A 19,487-nucleotide genomic window follows, 5' to 3' on the forward strand; every position below is an offset into this window, starting at 1 on the left:
CCCACGTCGGTCCGATGGATGTTTGTTATTATCGCCTTGCCGGCATTGGCGCAGGGCAGACCAGAAGTGAGTGGCTTCAATCATATCCCAGCTAGGAAACCGTGCCGTGTCTACGCAAGCCACTTCACAAAGATTGAAGCCACTTTATGAAGATTGTCGGCCCGCTCCGGTGATCTAATCCCTCAGCCACGTCCCGCGCATATTTGAGACAATCGCAGGTTTCTTTTGCTTAAGCCTTTGACTCGGGTCAGGCCACTTGAAAGACAGTTGAAAGCTGATCTTACGAGATAAAATCGCCGCCTCCGATTTACATTCGATGCCTCAATGATTGAAGACCTCGGGCACGGTGAGAATCAGTCAGATGATACCCTCAACTTTCAGCTCACGTTGTTGGGACTTCGGGCCGACTGGGGTTTTTGATTCTGTCATGTATCAGAGATACGAGTCAGATTCAGGAAACCCCATGCCGTGTGTAAGTTCCAGGTTGGATGTCTTGTTTGAATCGTCAAGTCTAAGGTTAGAATCCATCCCTATCAAATGTCCACCAACGCATATAAAGCAAAGAGCATCTTCCTGGTCAATGTCCAGAACTTGGGTAGTAATTACCTCCATCAGCAGTTGGCAACGCCATCTCTCTCTCACACCCAGTCCTCCTCGCCTCATCACTGCAAGTCTGAAGACTGCAAATATGAAGATCAATTTCCGCACGTCGCCTTTGTTGGCCTTCACCCTCTCGGGTTTCTTGGGCTTAGCATTGAGCGATGGCCCACAGAATCCCTTCGGCTCGGCAGATGACGCCTCCCTCAACGGTGCCGGGGCCTCGGGTAGCCAGAATCCCTTCGGTGATAACACCGCAGGAGGATCCGGTGGAGGATCCCAGAATCCATTTGACCCCCCCAACGGAGGAGGTGCCGGTGGAGGATCTCAGAACCCATCTGACCCCTCCAACGGAGCTGGTCCGCTGATCGATGGAGAGGGCTGCCCTGCTACTCGGGCTGCTCCGCCGACCTCTGCGTTGGTTTATGCCAATTCTCCCATCTGTCCCAGTGGTAGGTGGACTCTACTAGAATTTCCGGTTGTTGTGGAGCTGACCAGTCCAAAGGTGACGGCAAACTGTATCAGACGGCAGACGGAGCGACGTTCTTCATTCAGTGCTGCACTCACGGAGCTGCTTCCGTCATCAAGACCTTCATTGCCACCGACTTTAGAGAATGCATGAACGAGTGCTCCAAGACGGACACCTGCAATAGGTTTGACTCCTTGAGCTACCAAAGTTTACACGAGTTTACAGCTAATGTTGGGCTAATTAGTGTCCAATTCATCGCCCACGCCCGAAACGCGGATCCATACCATGAATGCAAGCTCAGCCATGAAGGCGGATTCTCTTCTATCGTCTGTGGAGCGGAGGACATGCACAGCTATGCATTCCTAATTGACCCGCCACCAATCGAGGCCCTAGACTCTGCCACCATCTTGTGCTCGACGGAATGCCCGTATGCGGATGGGCAGCAGTTTGTCACCTCAGTTGGCGAGGTATCTTCCTTCTCACAAACAGTCTTCCGCTTGGGTAGCTGAAAACTAACAATTTTGCAGGCATTCCGCATGGATTGTAGCAAGAGGCATGGAACGAAGGTCATCTACCGTGACAGACAGGACTCCTACAAAAATTGCATCGAGGCATGTGGGAAGCTGTTGCCTTGCAAGAGTGTCGATTACGATATACACCGGAAGATCTGCTACTACGGCACGCACCTGGGCGAACCATCAATCGAAGCTCCTGGTTTTGCCAGCGCTCGCTCGATGGGTTGTGCTGGCGCATGCGGCGGTGGCGGATGCGGTGGTTGTGGCGGCGGCGGTTCTAATGTGAGTAGCTTTTTTCCTGTCAAGCCAGGTTTGCAGCCTGTTTGTTGCCTATTGTTAACTGTCGATGCGAACCCACTAGGACCCCCAAGCTCCACCCCCGGCTCAAGACACATCGCCTTTCCCGCAAGACGGGTACCTTGGAATTCCTTGAGCAAGGGCGAGGATATAGGCGCACTAGGGAGCACAACTACTGAAGCTGGGATGGACTGTTAGATGACTCGTCTGCTAGGATTAAGTCAAAACTGGAGATCTGGTTGGAGGTAAATGGCGAATGGATTTGATTTCCAAGAGATTTGGGAGTGAGCAATATTTGGTTGTGAATTTGTGAAATCTCGCCCAATCCCTCCGACCTTGGTCATGCTGAATCCATGTCTCTTGGAGAATCAATTTGACTAACCTTGGAAAGCGGCGAGCAATCCTGGTAAGCAGGTTTTTCTGCGGTGATTCCAACCGTCTCATCCAGCGGTCATATGGGGGACGTTACTGGGTCACATGAGGGTTTGCAAGCCCAGCCGCAAATTGGAAGTCCTTGGCAGTATCAGACTACTACGAGTCTAGTCCTGATCAAGCACGACGACTAGAGAACCAAGCCACCGCCACGGCTGAAAAAGCCGGGCAGGCTCTCAGTTGGGCTTTCACAACCACAACACTACATGCAGACTGTATTTTTAAGACGCTCAGTGGCTATATAGAGTCAAGTGCTTCCTTTTCTCGAGTGATATTCTATCGGCTACAGGTCTCCTTTGTGATTCCACGCATTTCCTACAATCAATTGAAAGCAATGGCCGACACACCGACCGACGAGTACCATGTGCAAAGTCGCGAGCGGGCCTGGCAGCAGCACTGTCATGACGAGGAGCGACAGCCTTATGGGTATACTCCGCTGTCCACAGACCCCACACGGAAAGAAATCCGGCTCCTCGAAATCCTTCCCAGCAACTCTAGCTTCCACGTCGTCTACTGCAAAATCCACCATGTTCCCCTCCACGGCCCAGAATGGAGGCCTTACGAGGCCCTGTCCTACTGCTGGGGCGGCTCTTCTCTGGGTCGATGGATCGCCATCCACGGAGATGCCAGCATGAGATACCTAAATGTCACTGACAACCTTTACTTCGCATTGTGGCGCCTGCGGGACCCCTCCGAATCACGATGGATGTGGGTCGACGCCGTCTGCATCAACCAGAACGACAGCGCCGAAAAGGCCTCTCAGGTTCTCGTGATGCGGGATATCTACGCGAGCTCCAAACGCGCCGTGATATGGCTTGGCGAAAAAGACGGCGACGGCAGCAGCGAACGTGGCCTGGAGCTTGTCTTTCGGGTCCATACCATTCTCAACTTTGACAAAACCAACAACGTCAAACGCGACCTATTCAAGCAAACAGATGGGCCATCTAAACTCCCGCCACCTACGTTCAGACTCTGGTGGGACCTGTTCGCCCTGCTCAACAGAAGCTGGTTCAGTCGGGCCTGGATCGTGCAGGAGCTGGCCGTATCGCCTGATCTGCTCGTCCTATGCGGCTACCACCAACTACCGTGGACACACTTCTGGGGCGCCATAAACTACCTTGGAGAGATTGCCGGCCTGAAACTGGGGGCATACTCCAGCGCGTTGCAGCGTCTGCAGCTATGTGCCAACCTCGACCAAATACGTAAGCAGTACCAACAGCAAGGCCAAACGTCCGAGCCGCCGGGTGACCAACAACAAGAGAGAGTGGGATCTGGCGATGAACAAGAAGAGACTTCTCAATCAGGGGTTGGCCTGAGCGTCATGGAGGCGCTGATGTACAGCCAGAAAGCCGAAGCAACCATGCCACAGGACCGCCTCTTCGCATTCTACGGTTTGCTCTCTGCCCATACAACGGAGGGTCAGACTGTTGTTCATCGAGACTTTGGACTGCCAGATCCGAACTATCTAGTGCCTGCTGCAGAAATATATCGGCAGGCAGCAGTCGGGCTGATGCAACACCTAGGAAATCTGGATCTCTTGAGCGTCACCAGCATAACCCGTGAAAGGTGGCGGCCGCTGCCGGACGGGACAACAGGGCAAGTCGGGGATGAAATGGCGGGCCTGCCCACCTGGGTGCCGAACTGGACAGCAGGCGGATTGACGGAGCCATTCCTGTGGCGGCATTTCCTCACCGAATTCCGACCGGAACAAAGGCCCACCTACCGCGCTTCCGGGGATTCGGCCTACGCACCCGAGTTTGATGCAACGGGGCAAAGACTCCGTCTCAGGGGCCACGTCCTAGGCATAATTGGAAGAGCTAGTCAAGTCGTTCGGCCGCCTCCCAAGCAGGAGCTCGACCTGTCCCCGATTTCTCGCGCAAACTGGGCTCGCGGCTACCTGGAGTACCAGCGGGCTCTCCGTTCTTGCGAAGACGTGGGAGGCATGTGGGAGCCGGGGAACTACTCCGTCACGGGCGAGTCGCGGATTCGGGCGTACTGCCAAACCCTCCACGGCGGAGCCGATGGGTTTCTTGGTGAGGGAATCACAATCGATAATGTCGAGTTCTTCTTCCGGATTTGGCATCTGTCCCACATGGTCCCCGCCCGGATTCTCCAGATTCTAAGGCTCGATACCGTAGGGTTCTTTGTGCTTTGGACCATGGCGCTTAGTCTGCTTACCATGCTCAGGGTCAAGGTCTTTGGTTGGCCATCCGCTGCCGGGCCGGATATGGTCTTCACTTATCTCACCACCCGTCTCGCACATCGGCGGGTGATCAATACGGAGGACCAACATGGGAGAGGCGGCTACATCGGCCTGGGACCGCCTCTTGCGCAGCCGGAGGACACGATTGTGATCTGCATGGGTGGGAAGCTGCCATTAGTACTACGTCCGAGCAGCGAGGGGGCATGGGAGTTTATTGGGGAGTGCTACATCCATGGACTCCAGGACGGCAGGAAGTGGGAGGCGCTTGAGAGTAAGAGGGGAGCGGATAAGGAGGGTGAAACCGAATTTTGGCTTATTTAGACTGCTATTAGTTTGCAAACGACTCTCTGATGAGATAGAAATCTCTTCCAGGCTATTAGACTCCGCCCACCCCGTTTCAATTATTCAAGTCAAACCGAATCAAGCTCACATCGCAATCACATCAAATTGCTGGACGACCTACCTTGGGAAGAAACACGACTCAAGAGGCGTACCTGCAGGTCACCGACTCAGAGCACCACATAGAGAAAGAGCAATCCATGCTGGCATGCGGGGTCGGAGCTGGGGGCTGCCTGCAAGTCATAGACGAGGTCCCGTGTTTGGTGCGGCCATGAATCGACTGGACAGGATCCCATTTTCACAGCGAGATACCTTGTAGGCCTGCTCAGTGTCGGAATATTCGTCACGTGGCTTTGCAATGCTGCCAGTCGCAAGTCCTTTTTGCCTGTAGCCAACGGTACATCGCCATGAGGTTTACATCAACCATTGTCGTACTAGTGCGAGATACACACACTCATGCCAAACTGACATGGCTACACTCTACTCCTTAAAGTGGGCCCTTAGGCAGAAAGTCACGGCAAAGGCGTCGTCCTCGAAGCAGCCGTTGTCCGACACACAGTACAGCACTGGCTTCGATATCTTGGTGCGGGGCTCAGGATGGACGACGTACCAAGACTTCATTATCCCTCAACTATCTCAGCTGCTAGCCCCTCTCTTCAACTCGCGTATCTATATCTCAGTGCTAGAAATCGGACCCGGCCCGAAGAGCGTACTTGGATACCTGCCCAGCCGTCAGAGACAGAAGGTTAGGAGATACGCTGCATTTGAGCCTAACGGCGTGTTTGCTACAAGATTGGAAGAATGCTTTTGCTCTACCTCAGAGACGGAGTCCCCGCTGCCCTGTCTGGAAAGCCCGCCTGACATCCATCGAATCCCATTCGGTCTGGACAGCAATACAGGGAGCGGTGCAGGTGCCGGTGCGAGTGGTAGCGACGAAAAATTCGACGTCATCCTATTCTGCCACAGCATGTACGGCATGAAGCCCAAACACAGGTTCATCGAACGGGCTCTGGAAATGCTTGTTATGCAGCCAGAAGGCGGAATGGTGGTGGTTTTCCATCGCGACGGGACCCTGCACCTCGACGGCTTGGTGTGCCATCGAACGGCTTCTTTCCCTACCGGAGTCGCTCGCGTGGCAAATGACGACGAGGTGCTGGATTGTTTTGCTCCTTTTGTCGCGGGGTTTGTCATGCAGGATGTAGAAGTGGACAAGGCTATCCGAGTCGAGTGGCGTGAGGTTTGCCGCGCCTTGGGCCGTCGTGAGGAATCCCACCCGGACCATCTCTTGCTCAGCTCGCCCAACGTCATGGTGGCCTTTACCAAACATGCGACCACATTGCCGGAGCTGGCGGCGCAGGTGCCAGTGGCGGCGGAGGACAAGACGGTTAAAAACTGGGAGGCTCGCCTCCACTACCCCGCCTCGATTATTCTGCCGACAGAGATCCGACATGTCCAGCAGTGCGTTCGATGGGCTCTGAAGCACGGGGTCGGCCTGACTGTCGTCGGCGGGGGTCACAGCGGCCACTGTCTGTGGCCCAACGTCGTCTCCATCGAAATGGGCGCCTTTGACCAAGTACACATTCTCACGGCTGGGGAGGATGGAGGAGAATCCGGTTCCGACTCCGGCTCTTTGGTCGTCGCCGAGGCTGGCTGCAAGACGGGGGATATCGTCCGCAAGACCATGGCGGCGGGCGTGACAGTGCCCCTGGGGGCTCGCCCAAGCGTAGGCGCGGGGCTGTGGCTACAAGGCGGCATAGGGCACCTGGCTAGGCTGCACGGGCTCGCGTGCGACGCCATCGTCGGTGCCGTGCTGGTTAGCGTCGACTCTGGCCAGGTCCTCTACATTGGTTGTGTGCCAAGCCAACACCGGCCGACCGGTGCTGTGCGCCCGGAAAACGAAACCGATCTGTTATGGGCGATCAAAGGCGCCGGGACCAACTTTGGCATCGTGGTCAGCGTTACTTTCAAGGCTTACGCGGCTCCGACCTACTCGACTCGATACTGGGTTGTCCCACTGAGCGACAACCTCGAGGCGCGGCTCAAACTTGGCGATTTTGATAAATTCGTCGCCAGGGACCTCCCCCGGAACTGTTCTGCAGACGCGTATCTGTACTGGGACAGCGGCCAGCTGCATCTTGGCGTGACTATGTTCGAATCTCCCACGTCTAGGCTCACATTTGAGACACCCACGCCCACGCCCACGCCCAACCCCGTAGGTACAATCTTGGGCCCGGAAGACAATTTCAAGGTCGTCGACGGCGTCGGTTTGTTCGAGACCGAGATGTACATGTCCGGGATGCACGGCGGGCACGGCGGCGGCAAGACCTCCTCGTTCAAGCGATGTGTATTCTTAAATCGCATTGGAGCAGAGAACGTCGCCGACATCTTGGTGGCCGCCGTTGAGACTCGTCCCTCGCCACTCTGCTATCTCCATCTGCTGCAAGGTGGCGGAGCGGTCGGCGACGTGGCGGCTAATGCCACTGCTTTCGGCTGCCGAGACTGGGACTTTGCCTGCGTGGTAACTGGTGTATGGCCCCGCGACCAAGATGGAACCGAAGCCGCTCGAGCTGCCGTGACGTGGGTTTACAACGTCGCCAGGGACTTGTTGCCCTTGAGCAGCGGAGCTTACGGCGCCGACCTTGGGCCGGACCCCAGAGACGCCGCGCTGGCGGCCAAGGCCTTTGGACCGAACCGGCCACGCCTAGCCCGTCTCAAACACAGCTCGGACCCGCGCAATGTGCTGGCTTACGCCTGCCCGCTCCCGAAAGCGCCGATGGAACAGAAGCTCATAATTCTTGTCACGGGCGAAAGCTGCGCCGGCAAGGACTATTGCGCCGACATCTGGGTCTCCGTGTTCATCACATGCACCCACAAAACGCTCACGGCGCGTGCAGTCAACATTAGCGATGCGACCAAGCGAGAATACGCGGCGGCGACGGGTGCCGACCTGAACCGCCTGCTTTGCGACCGTGCCTACAAGGAGCAACACCGGCCAGCGTTGACTACATTTTTCCAGGGCCAGGTGCGGCAGCGACCTCGGCTGCCAGAGGAGCATTTTCTGAACGTGGTGTACGGCGCCGTAGATGTGGACGTGCTGCTAATTACTGGGATGAGAGACGAGGCGCCGGTAGCCGCCTTCTCGCATTTGGTGCCAGACAGCAGACTGCTCGAGGTTCGCGTCAAAGCGAGCGACGAGACGCGGCGGGTTTGCCGAGGGTGCCACGGTGGTGATGACGACGGTGGCGACAACAAGGACAGCAAGGATAAGAACAATGGCAGGTCGAATTTGACGACCTCGGACTACCGCCCCAGTCTCATCTTCGACAATGACAAGACTGGAAAAGAGGCGGCAAAAAGGCTTGCCGAACACTCCCTGCTTCCCTTCTTCCACGAGGACTTGCAGCGACTGGCCAATATGGTGCGCCCGGTACCCGACTTTCCACGCCCCGGCATCGAGTTCCGCCACGTGCTCGACATCTCACAGCAACCAGGTGGGCTGGCCCTATGTACGTCTCTGCTGCAAACTCACTTCACTGGTGACTGGGCCAAGGTCGACGTGGTGGCGTGTTGCGAGGCCGGCGGGTTTGTCTATGCGTCGGCGTTGGCCTTACGGGTCGATGTACCCTTGGCGCTGATTCGCGAAGCCGGCAAGCTCCCCCCACCCACTCTTTCAGTCATCAAGTCCCCGTCGCATATCTCGTCTTCGGCATCCAACGATTCAAGAGAGAAGACGATCGAGATGGACCGGGACGTGGTCCCTAGGGGCGCGTCAGTAGTGGTGGTAGACGACGTGCTTGCTACAGGGGAGGCGCTTTGTGCGGTGCTACATCTATTAGATGAAGCAGGCATTGGTGCCGAGGATGTCAGCATCATGTCTGTGGTTGAGTTCCCTGTTCACCGTGGCCGAGAACTGTTGCGCCGGCGTGGCTTTGGCAGAGTCAATATACAAAGCCTTTTGGTTTTTGGCGGTGCTTAGCAGGGCTAGGCACAAGTCAGGTGAATCAAATTCAAGTAGCAAGCAAGGCAAATACGTCAAATCAAATCGAACCTTCCACAAGTCGAATATAAGGTTGTACTTACTTGGTTAATTTGATCAAGTATAAGTAAGGGTCGCTGTCGTGGCAAGGAACACCACCACTGGCTAGCTAGGGCCTCTGATTGCTAAGCTCTAGGTTGGGACTCCTGGTCCCAATGAATAACAAGGATGGCCTGAGCCATGTAATTTGGCATAAGTGGATGAGTGAGAGAACAGCTGTCATCGAGTGTGTTGTGTGTATATACATGTAAGACGGGGAGAGACGGGAGATAGAAGTGAGGGAAGTACCCTAGACCTCTCACAAGCCGTGATTGGACTGTCAATCCGAGCTTGTCCTGCTTTAGCGCAACCAAGTGCGCGGAATTTCCTGGCAGTTATTCATCCCCGTTTTCTCGTCCTCTACGCTACCAATGGCTATCCTTTTGTTGGGAGTTTTACCCATCCTCTCATCCAAAAATAAACATTCCACAACCGCCCCCGGTCCGCCGGCCAATTCGGCCCAAACGACTCCAGCCAGACACGATAGGCTAGATATTTCAGCACAGCACTGCCGATCCTGAACACAACCGCGATCGACCACACATTGCCCATCAGACTCAGGACGATGTACGCGCTGTCCATGCCAGAAAGCGTGCTTCCTGTGCGCTGGCGGTCGACGATGAACAGCGCCTGTGCCAAAGGGGGTGGTGTCAAGAACGAGAACACGCGGCTGGTGTCGATGGCGAAGACGACGGTCGCTGCTTTTCCGAGTGGAGTCAGGCCTGACCATCCTAACCGTACCGTGATGATGATGCGGATAATGGTGGCAGCGAGGTCGCAATACACCAGCGGGACTATGATGAACAATGCTGCGATACCTTGCACGAAATTCGTGAGAGTTTGGTGGAACGGCCGCTGGGGAAGCGGGTTATCCCTGATGTCGGATTCTGGAGGAGTCGAATCAGGTACGAGTTCAGCTTTGTAGAGATAGTTCCGGCGCGGGTTCACTTACCACATTGAATTGTCAGGTGCCACTCATCTTTAATGGCCAGCCCGTCGACAACTGGGAGCCTCTGCAAGTCATCCGGACTCGCTGTGCGCCATGTCAAAGGACAATCATACCGTCCGACCATGGCTGCGACATCATTGACGGCCTGATCGCCACGTGGCTGGATTCCATTTCCTTCGCTTCGTCCTTCGCTTTCACCGAAGCTTGTTATCAATAATGAACAACCTTTTCTCTTCTCCCCCAAGGGAATGGCCGTGTCCTCCACGTCAAGTAACAGCATGACCTTTTTGCATGCTCCTGGCCGCCACTCGTCGGCCTCGGGCCTCGTGACGTTGACCAAAATCTCTTTGGGTAGCCGCCGTGACACCGTCTCATCTAGGCGGACGATAAAGCCAGTATCGTTCCGCAAAGTGTCGACCCCGTTGAAAATAACGGCGGCACACCCGTCTTGCCCCCAACACTTCAAATCCCCGGTATGCGTCCATGCCAGGGTTCCGCTGTCAACAGCCTGGCCAAGACCGCCCTCATCCGAGACCGGAAGCCGTATCTTGGCCCGACTCGGCTCGCTCGGAATCCATCGATCCAGGCCACCTTTGTCGGCTCTTGAGCGTGGGCCATCATTGAACAGTAAGTCCAGAGGCAACACGTCCAAGCTGGCCAGTATCGCCTTCATCCTTGACGAAGGAGGCAATGCCAGGATCTGGTAAGCGTTGATGTCAAGCAAATTAGCAAAGATTGCTGGTACGTCTTCGGCCATGGTGGTGTTCCGATCCGCCAAACTATTCCACACGGTGCAAAATTGCCGGAGCTGGCTCTCCGGACTCGCCTGGCCAAGAGTATTGTGGGATCGGAGACCGCGGGGGAGGAGATTTATGACTCGGTCCGCCGCGTCCTGGAGCCGGTACCGTAAATGGGTGACGACGGGGTTGGTACGGCCCGCCTGTTCAGCCTCTCTTTCCCTACTTGCCGTGGCTCTGTGTCGGAGATACATCTTGATTCCCCAGGGCAATATCCAAGGAACCAGGCGGTTGGCGATCTCCAAGGAGTCCGATTCTATTGCCGCCTTTGTTGGTGCCAGCGGTGTAACCACGCCACTGGCAGACTGGAAGCGGATCTTGCGAGCGAGCGCGCTCTCTTGCAGCGTCCAGCAGCGGCGCATCCAGGTCGAGCAGACGAGACGGGCTAGTATTTCGACGTCGGAGGCTGTATCTGAGGGATCCACAGGCATTGACTGGAGTCCCGAGTCGAGGACCAAGACTTGGGAGGCCCCGGCGTAGATTAGAGCCATTTGATTGATAGCCATTGATTTGAGCCGGTTGACATCTAGGATGACCACGGGTGGGTCGGTCCGAGTCGCAACGGGTATGCAGAGGGTGTCCATCCAAAATAGGTTCTCTTTCTGATCATGGTCTGGAAACACCGCAGACCGAACACGTTTCCACGGGCTGTCCTTGGTGTTAAGCGACGCTTCGAACCGTATCCCTCTGAGCAAATAATCATTGGAGGTCGATACATCTGATTCGCGCGGCATCTGCGTCAGACACGTTGACAGCCTCTCGAGCTGGCATTGTGGCAAAGCATTCGCAGTAGGGTTTCCAAGCCCGTCAGACCACACGTGCGAGATGGCGACGTAGTCACTGCGCGAGCTAGCCTTGCTTATTCTCAGACTGACTCTCCCGTGCTCCTCCCGCCGAATTGAAACCAGGGGAATCCCGTCTCCGCGAATAATGTCCTTGACTGCCTCAGCGTCGACGCTGATGAAGTCGCAGGTACAGCTGTCGGAAACATGTCGGTGCCGGTAACTTGTGTCGAGCCTAACATTGTTTGCGACACACGCTGTCTCTGAGCAGGTCTCGTGCGAAACGCTGTGGCCTTGAATCGGATGCAGCAGCGCCAGGTAGCACAAGACGACGGGATCACACAAGTCGAACAAGGCGGCGGTTTGTTGTGGGCACCATCCTGCAGTATGCATGCGAGCCCTGAGAAATCCAGAGTCCCACGGAGCACACCTGTCCTCACTCCGAGACGGCCCTGTCGTGATGATACGAAGTGTTCTAACGAGGACAAGGACTGCGAGAGCGGTCTCGCCAGAGGGGGAAGCCGAGAGAAGGCCAAGCGATTCCATTTCGCCGATCTTTGTCCAAGCTAGCGCACAAGCAGGCTCAACATGTGACTTCCATCTCGACAAACGCAAGGGCTGGCCCTCGTCATCAAGCAATCGGGCCTGGAGGTTTTTGAGGGTGAGGAGCTGGCAGTCCGAGCTCATTGCAGGACGAATGACGAAGTCGTCGATTCGAAAGTCCTCTTCTAGGTACTCTGCAAGCAGGCCGAAGAAGAACCAAGATTGGAGGTATCTAGCTCTTTCACTTGAGTCTATCCCAGCAGCAGACACCTTGGCAAAGCCATGACGGGCGGGGAATGTCGCAAAGTTGCTGAAGTCATATGGGATGACTGGTTCCGCTAGAGCGACGCGTATTTCTAGAAGATGATCTCGCGTTTGTGGAATGAAGTCCATTGTTGAAGAATGGCGAAATCGAGATGCAAGAAAATGGTTAGGCAGCAGTGTAAGATTGCGATCTAGGAGAGGGATTGTTTCTGCTAGCGCGTTTGTGGATTGAAGTCCATTGTTGAAGAATGGCAAAATCGAGATGCAAGAAAATGGTTAGGCAGCAGTGTAAGATTGCGATCTAGGAGAGGGATTGTTTCTGCTAGGATGCACGGTCCGCGCCGCCCCACATCACATGGGTCAACAGTGGTTTTGTCTGCGCCCCTGTCGCACTAATTAATTACCAGTCATTTTTTTCTGGTTCGGTTCTCCCACATCCCACTTCCAACCAATCGCCACCATCACAACACTGCGTACCAGACGACCAACGCCTTGGCGATAGCCCTGCCGTTCCCTAGTCTCCTACTCCATATCCTTATCCCGGGTCACGCCCTCTACCAGCGTGTGGTCCTGTCCCCCAATTGGGGCCTGGCATTCGGGGCAACGGGCGCGCTCCATGGGCATCCCGCACTCGCCGATTGCAAACTGTCGTGTCTCTGTTAGCATAGGATATGGAAGACTGAAAAGGAGTGCGGATGGGCAAACACACGGTGTGTCCATTGCGGCACTTGTACCAATGCCCAGAATGGGTGGCGATGCCGGCCGTGCCGCTGACCATGGCGGTCTTGATGGCGGCGATCTCATCGGCCGTGACCGGCTCGTACCGCCCCCGCTCATACAGTCGCGAGATCTGCTCGATCTCGGCCTGAAGCTCCTTTGCGCCTTCAAAAGCCACTTTGCATAGGTCAGGTACCGTCTGGAGCAGGTTTCGCGCGATGTCGACGCAGGCCTCGGGCGAAGCTGACGAGGATGACGCCTCAGCGGGACAACCACGGCAAAAACTCTCGAAGCTCTTTGCGATGCGCGCGTAGGCGGCAATGCCCTGCATTGCCATTCTGGGGAGATTCTCATTCCGGCACTCCTCAATAAACGCTTTACACTCGCACAGAAATGCAGGTGCCTGCTCCTGATGTAGCGTTGGATCCAAAATCGAGAATGCATTTCCACGCCTGGATTCCAGGAAGAAGTTGTCGTGGAGGACTATGTCCTCAAGCTTCAGACGCGCGAGGTTTGTTCCTAGGATGATCTGCTTGTCCAACACAGGTGCCGATGGGGTTGGATCGTCTAAGCTGAGTCCCGCCACCATGCCGTCGATTCTTCCATCTCCGCATCTTCTGGCGAGACGAACGGCGTCGAAGAGTTTTTTAGTTGGCTGCTGTTCGGCACCTATCCTCCGACGGAACTGGTCAATATCCTTCTTCAGCTTTTTGGCCTCGGAGTATCTGGTTTTGTCGTCTAGGGCCCGCGTCGCCGAATCCTGTCCGGCCGAGCGGCTGCTCTGGAGGGTGTCCGCGACGTCCTGGATACGACTCTCCAGTTTGGCCAGCTCTCTGAGACCGTCGACGTGGAACTTGCTCGAAATCTCGTCCATGACGGCTTGATTGATGGCGCGGCCATATCTCTTGGTGACAAACTGTCTGATAGGCTGCTTGCAGTCTGGGCAGCAAGGGACCGACAGGTTGGTCGACGATTTCCGGAGGCCAGTGTAGTGTCCTGTCAGAGGATCATCCACATACACTTGGCTCATGTTCGCTAATCCATCCAAAGATTCGGCTGTGAAGAAGTGGCCACAACCAAGGACAACGATAGGGGTTTCGTCAAGGTCGATGTCTTGGTAGTCCTTGAGCTCGAGGAGGTCAACACGAGCGGCAATGTGCTGGCCGCAGACCTGACAGTAACCCTCAGGGCAAGTCTCGCCACATATACTCGGGCACTGGTGTCCGCAATTGAGAATCTTGCGGCATCTCTCGTTGCACGGGAGGCGTTTGCAGGGTGCAGCGCAGGGCATCGGGCAGTCACCCTGGTGTTCGCAAGACCAGGCACACTTCTCGATGCACGGATGGCATGCCTGCTGACAAGAGAGCGAGCAGCGTGAATGGGCACAACGGACCTGACGCCATATTCTTATTAGCACTTGGCCACACTCTTGACGCATGAATATCGTAGTGATGAAACTCACCTCGCATTGGCGAGCACAGGGCGTGCATGGCCGGCCCGAATGGCATTTGCTCTGGCAGACATGGCCGCAGGTGTCGTATGGGCGACCACACTGTCGACCGCATGATTTGTGGACGATGTCGTCGCTTTCTCCACGCACACATGTTCCGCAAGATCCGGGACATATGTGTCCGCAATGCAGGACCTTCTCGCACGGCGTAAGGCACTTGAACCCCCTGGCAGTCATGTCGACAGAACATGCAACCTCCACGACATGGCCGCAACCAGAGACCGTCCTCTGAACACGGACCTGGCAAAGAATCTTGCCTATGTCCAGCGTCTGGCAACACCGCAGTTTGTCGACACGATGTCCACACGGGAGAGGCACGTCGTTTACCAGAACCAGGCACGGTCCGCAGGCCTCGCCACACAGCCTGGGGCAGCTGTGGGTGCAGGTCATTCTGATGCGTGGACAGCGCTGGATGCATGCAAAGGCGCTGTGCATGGTCTCCGAGTGGCACTTGGCCGAGCACTGGTGGCCGCAGCTGTCCAGGCGGCGGTCACAGGGGAGGTTGCAGCCGCCGTCGGGACTGAAGCGAGCGAAGTCATCGGGCTCGCTGCACCGGATTGGCGTGTCGACGTGCCGCGGACAGCAGAGTTCGAATGCCGTGCCGATGGAATTGCTGGCCTCGAGCTGGCGTTGGACGTCAACCCACATAGCAACGTTAGAGTACGTGGCGGAGTTGCCGATGAGGTACATGCCATGCTGGGCGCGGCTCAGCAGCACATTGATGCGGTTTGACGTCCTGAGGAAGCCGACCTTGTGGCGATCGTTGCTGCGAACCAGCGAGACAATGACGACCTTGGCTTCTTCGCCCTGGAAATTGTCGACGGTGGCAAGACGGATCGCATCGACGAGCTTCTTCTTCTCGAGCGGGGTTTGGCTGTTGGGGTCCGCAGCCTCGGCGAAGCCATCTCGGGCTAGGACGTCCTCGTCCTTGTCACTAAGAACGACGACAAAGTCGCAGGCCAGAGCGGCGCGAAGCTGCTGCAGCTGCCTTGCATAGGGAGTGAGGACCGCGATGTCGGTGCTCTTGTATGCTCCTTGTCGGACGAGATGTCGGACCAGGGCCACCACCATGCCCACTTCCCACGCATTGCCGTGAGATTTCAGGCGCTTGTCTTCGCCAGCCACGTCCTCAGCATGACTGTGGGTGAGCCAGAAAACACTGTTCCGCATTCCTATCACATCAGGCAATTGATTCACAGTATCGTGGTCCTCCAGACGCGGATACATGGTCTGCCTGATGAGCTGCGAGATTTGGGGCCGCATTCGTCGCTGGACGTTGAGCTGGGCGACCGGGAGTGGCGCCAATCCGGGCTGACCCACGGCGAGGCGCTCGAACTGGCTTCGGTCAAGTTGATAGGGTGCGCCGCTGGGCACCTCCATGCTTAGAGAGCGGCAGGTGATCTGGGGCCGCAGCTGCTGGTGGTCGCCAATCTGGATGAAATGTTCGATACCGGGCATGAGAGCCGAGATGAGGTGAGGCTCGAGCACCTCGGCAGCTTCTTCGCAGATGACGACCTTGACCTTCAGATGGCGGAGAGTAGCGGTTTCTTTGGCAAGCCCTGTGGTTGTGATGCCGATGACATCCGCTTTCAGCAGGGCTCGTCGATTGACCTCGTTGTGGACCTCATCGATGCGTGCGCGCTGCGCCTCAATGTGACGGATCTCCTCGAATAACGAGTCCGTCTGCTCCGTGCGGATTTCATCCAACCAAAACTGGTAGAGGAGGCGACGGTCCGATCGAGACAGGGAGTTGACGTCGCGAGTCGCCCGACACCCTATGTCCTTGAGCTGCTCGGCTGTGGCGGCTACACTCGTCTCAGCGGAGAAGGGTTGCCAACTTTTGCCTAGCCAGACAGAGATTGGGTCTCCGACGGTGATGTACCCGTCCCGCTCATTTGGGAAGAATTGGGCATGGATCTTGGCGCGATTCCGCTCCAAATATCGCCGCAGGTGCTTCGACGACGATTCCTTGCGCAGGGCATGGAGACCCGCCAGACGGTGCCCGAGGGATATCCGCTGTTCATCCAACTCCGAATATGTCTTGCCCAGAATGCAACTTTCATTCTTGGACTTGGGGATCCTGCGGCTCGCCTCGACAAGGTTGCAATCGTCGAGGTCTGCCGACCGGCTTCGTCCGCCGATGCGAATGATGCCATTGATACCAACAGCCCGGAGGTGCTGTAGAAATTGGTCCAGGGCATGGTTGGTGTAGCATCTAGTGAGCAGAGTTAGTCAACCTGGGCACCTGATCGGCGACATCGCACTGGGAACCCTACATCACTACTATGGGGCCGAGGTCTGCCGAACTCTTGCAGGCAAGAAGCACCTGGAGCAGCTTCACGCCGAGGTACGATTTTCCAGTCCCGGGTGGTCCTTGGAGCAAGGCATACTCCGTCGTAAGAGCAATGACGAGGGCCGCAGCCTGGCCACGGTCAAGGCCAGTCTCAGCCACAACACGGTCCAAGATGGCAGCATCGTCCTTCGAGGCAGTGGAGCTGAGTATCAAACTGCGGGTTTTGTCCTGGAGGATTGAGTCCAAGCGAAATGCGAACCCAGCTCGACGCGCGTACCTAGGCGGAGGAATTGTGTCAGGAGCGTCCCGCGCATTGGCCGGATCCGGAATGATCCATCTTTGGAATGGCAGCGTGTGCAGCATCATGTGCTGGAGGTTCTCCAGAATTGGCTTGAAGGTCGCAGGGATCAGGTCGGGGAGATCAATCAAGACTCCATTGATCTTGTGGTGGTACACTCGAGCCAGGAGCTCCAGATCCGTGCGTACTGGCGTCGCCAGCTTAGCCGAGATGGTCCCTCTGTGGGCATCTGAGACAAGGTTGTTTTTCTGTTTGGGGTTCGTGGACTTGTCGCTGACGACGAGGAGCAAGGGCGTCGGGCGACTGTCGACAGCGCAGACGAAGCACACCAGGGCGCCCTGCTCCAGTCGCTTCGACTGGTCCCACCAGGTCTGCCGCTCGTCGGCAGGTTTCCGTCGCAGGTATTGCGGCAAAGAGAAGGATACATGGGACTCGAAGCCTCGCCTGTCATCTACTGAGAGGTGCGAGATCGCCGCAGCGTGGTAGACGTATGCTCGGACATTTCCATCATGCACACTGAGGGGGCTGGCTCCATCCGTGAACGACAGCAGCGCTTGATGCAGGAAATCGACCAACGGACCAAACGTATCATGCCGGAGGAGCCTGAAGTGCGTGTCGAGGTAGCGCTGGACGGGATCGTTGTAGAAATGGGGCTGTCGGAAGTCGGTCGATGGCAGGAAGTCGTTTCGGGTAGACAACACCTCGTCGGTGGTCGGGAAGATTTTGATTCGACCGATGTCGAGATGGTCGTTGTCATGCCTCCCGCCGGGGAGCTCGAGCTCGATCGGGAAGACATGGCCCGGTTGAGAAGCGGGCGAGGCAGCGGAGCCGTTGGAGGGATCGGCGGCAGCGGTCAGACGCGCCGCGGACAGCTCTACCATGCGACGCAGAGTGGCAATGTGATCTGCACACGCAGTGTAGCTAGTAATAGTTTCCGGAGAGTTGAGAAGGACCGCAACACTGTCCATGGCGACCAAGAGCTCGACAAGACCGTCCTGGAGCGCCAAAAGCCGTCGTCGCCGAAGGAGTTCACCGACCAAAGTCGATACCCTCTGGAGAGATGCCTCCATATTCACCGGGGTGTGTATTCTGGGAAACTTCTCGTGGCACAAGAGCAAGCCCTTGCAATACTTGGCAATGAAGTCCAGTGCCACGTCTCCATAGGCACCGCTTGCGATGTGGTACAGCTCCCCGACATAGGTGCCGACCGAGAGACAGTCGAGGAGCGACGGATGGGTCATGACTTTGATGAAATCATCGGCGATGGACCTCGTTGTGCTGTCATCGGTCAATACGTTAAGGGCAATCGTGGCATTAATGTATTGGCGGCCGGAGAATTCGTCATCCACGAGGTCTTTGATCAGCATTTGGTGCCAGTCTCGGCCACTTCCGTCGAGTATGTCGCCAGCGCCAGCCCAAAGCTGAACCAGAGACAGGTCACTACCACCTCGGATAGGAGGAGAAAATCGCAGCAGTCGCCTCCAGTCAAAGTAGGCCGTCCTCGCTTCAACCTGGTCCGGCGTCTCCGGCTCGTCGTTGGCGTGGCTGTCTCGATTCCTTCCGCCGCCTCGAGTTCGGTCATGTGAAAAGCGACACCTCGCACCGTAGGAGCACATACCACGCTGGAAATGATGGCACGGCAGGCTCTCTTGGTTGTGGGCGGGCCGCTTGCCATGATTCCCAGAAGAGCGTCCGCCCCCTCTCGAGCCTCGCAAAGAGGCACGCCACGATCCTCGATTGGACGACATGAATCCAGTGGGCTTGAAGAACAAATTGGGGGAATAATGTGCTGGTTTAAAGGTATAGCTGTGTAGAAAACAGCGTACAAGCAGCTTGTCTTCTGCTACAATCTTTGGTGGTGCTGTAGGAAGCTCTTCAAGTTCGATGGGTGGAATGGAATGGGGATAGACAAGGCAAACAGCAGACGACCAGGCTCGTGCCACCACAGATGGACCGGGGTGCGGATACTGAAGGCCCTCCATCTAGGCATGTCATGATTGAAGCAGGCAAATCACAGACAGCCACATAATAGACTGTGGGGAATTGCAAACATTCTCATCCAAACGTTGCCAACGATCCAAAGCCTCGCTTGGACAGGTGCAGGCGATGGAATTCATTGGCCTACACAGGCAAACAGCTGGACCGCCAGTTCCTTGCCTAGCCGTCCTTAGGCCCAAGGATTGGCTAGATAGATACTTGCAGAACTTAATGTCCATATTTGGCGGGCATTGACATTGACGTCCTTGAGGTTACGTTTGTACTTAACGTTGCGCTACGTTGGGCAGCGGCGTTTTGTTGGAAAGTGGGGCCGCTTAAGAAACAATTAGGTTACTATAACAGGTTATCCTAGCTAAAGGCTAGGGGAATGTAAATTTCCTAGCTGTAAGGACTTTATACTGCGTAATCC

General features: G+C 56.2%; 5 protein-coding genes across 5 annotated transcripts; 3 read left to right on the plus strand and 2 right to left on the minus strand.

The window, feature by feature from the left end:
* Positions 1–688: 688 nt before the first annotated feature.
* QBC33DRAFT_518873 (uncharacterized protein) lies at positions 689–2,014 on the plus strand (the record flags this gene model as incomplete). The annotated part of the gene is made up of 5 exons (XM_060426263.1): positions 689–1,049; positions 1,103–1,250; positions 1,311–1,533; positions 1,594–1,863; positions 1,943–2,014. 5 exons carry the CDS (start codon positions 689–691, stop codon positions 2,012–2,014), a joined length of 1,074 nt encoding a protein of 357 aa, XP_060279495.1.
* Positions 2,015–2,578: 564 nt separating this feature from the next.
* Positions 2,579–4,834, plus strand: QBC33DRAFT_598877 (heterokaryon incompatibility protein-domain-containing protein; the record flags this gene model as incomplete). The annotated part of the gene is made up of 1 exon (XM_060432010.1): positions 2,579–4,834. Exon 1 carries the CDS (start codon positions 2,645–2,647, stop codon positions 4,832–4,834), a length of 2,190 nt encoding a protein of 729 aa, XP_060279496.1. The 5' UTR covers positions 2,579–2,644.
* A 487-nt stretch (positions 4,835–5,321) lies between these two features.
* QBC33DRAFT_459902 (uncharacterized protein) lies at positions 5,322–8,828 on the plus strand (the record flags this gene model as incomplete). Its single annotated transcript, XM_060424951.1, has 1 exon — positions 5,322–8,828. The coding sequence occupies one exon, from the start codon at positions 5,322–5,324 to the stop codon at positions 8,826–8,828; it is 3,507 nt and encodes a 1,168-aa protein (XP_060279497.1).
* A 144-nt stretch (positions 8,829–8,972) lies between these two features.
* On the minus strand, positions 8,973–12,529 carry QBC33DRAFT_480122 (uncharacterized protein). Its single transcript, XM_060425323.1, has 2 exons — positions 9,880–12,529; positions 8,973–9,814 (listed from the first exon to the last, which is right to left on the minus strand). The coding sequence occupies exons 1-2, from the start codon at positions 12,389–12,391 to the stop codon at positions 9,303–9,305; spliced, it is 3,024 nt and encodes a 1,007-aa protein (XP_060279498.1). The 5' UTR covers positions 12,392–12,529; the 3' UTR covers positions 8,973–9,302.
* A 255-nt stretch (positions 12,530–12,784) lies between these two features.
* On the minus strand, positions 12,785–18,828 carry QBC33DRAFT_459829 (uncharacterized protein; the record flags this gene model as incomplete). The annotated part of the gene is made up of 4 exons (XM_060424947.1): positions 12,785–12,907; positions 12,972–14,372; positions 14,442–16,704; positions 16,766–18,828. 4 exons carry the CDS (start codon positions 18,826–18,828, stop codon positions 12,785–12,787), a joined length of 5,850 nt encoding a protein of 1,949 aa, XP_060279499.1.
* Positions 18,829–19,487: the final 659 nt, after the last annotated feature.

This window comes from Phialemonium atrogriseum (genome assembly GCF_030411735.1).
Source record: "Phialemonium atrogriseum strain 8032-3 unplaced genomic scaffold QBC33scaffold_33, whole genome shotgun sequence".
Taxonomy (NCBI): Eukaryota; Fungi; Ascomycota; class Sordariomycetes; order Cephalothecales; family Cephalothecaceae; genus Phialemonium; species Phialemonium atrogriseum.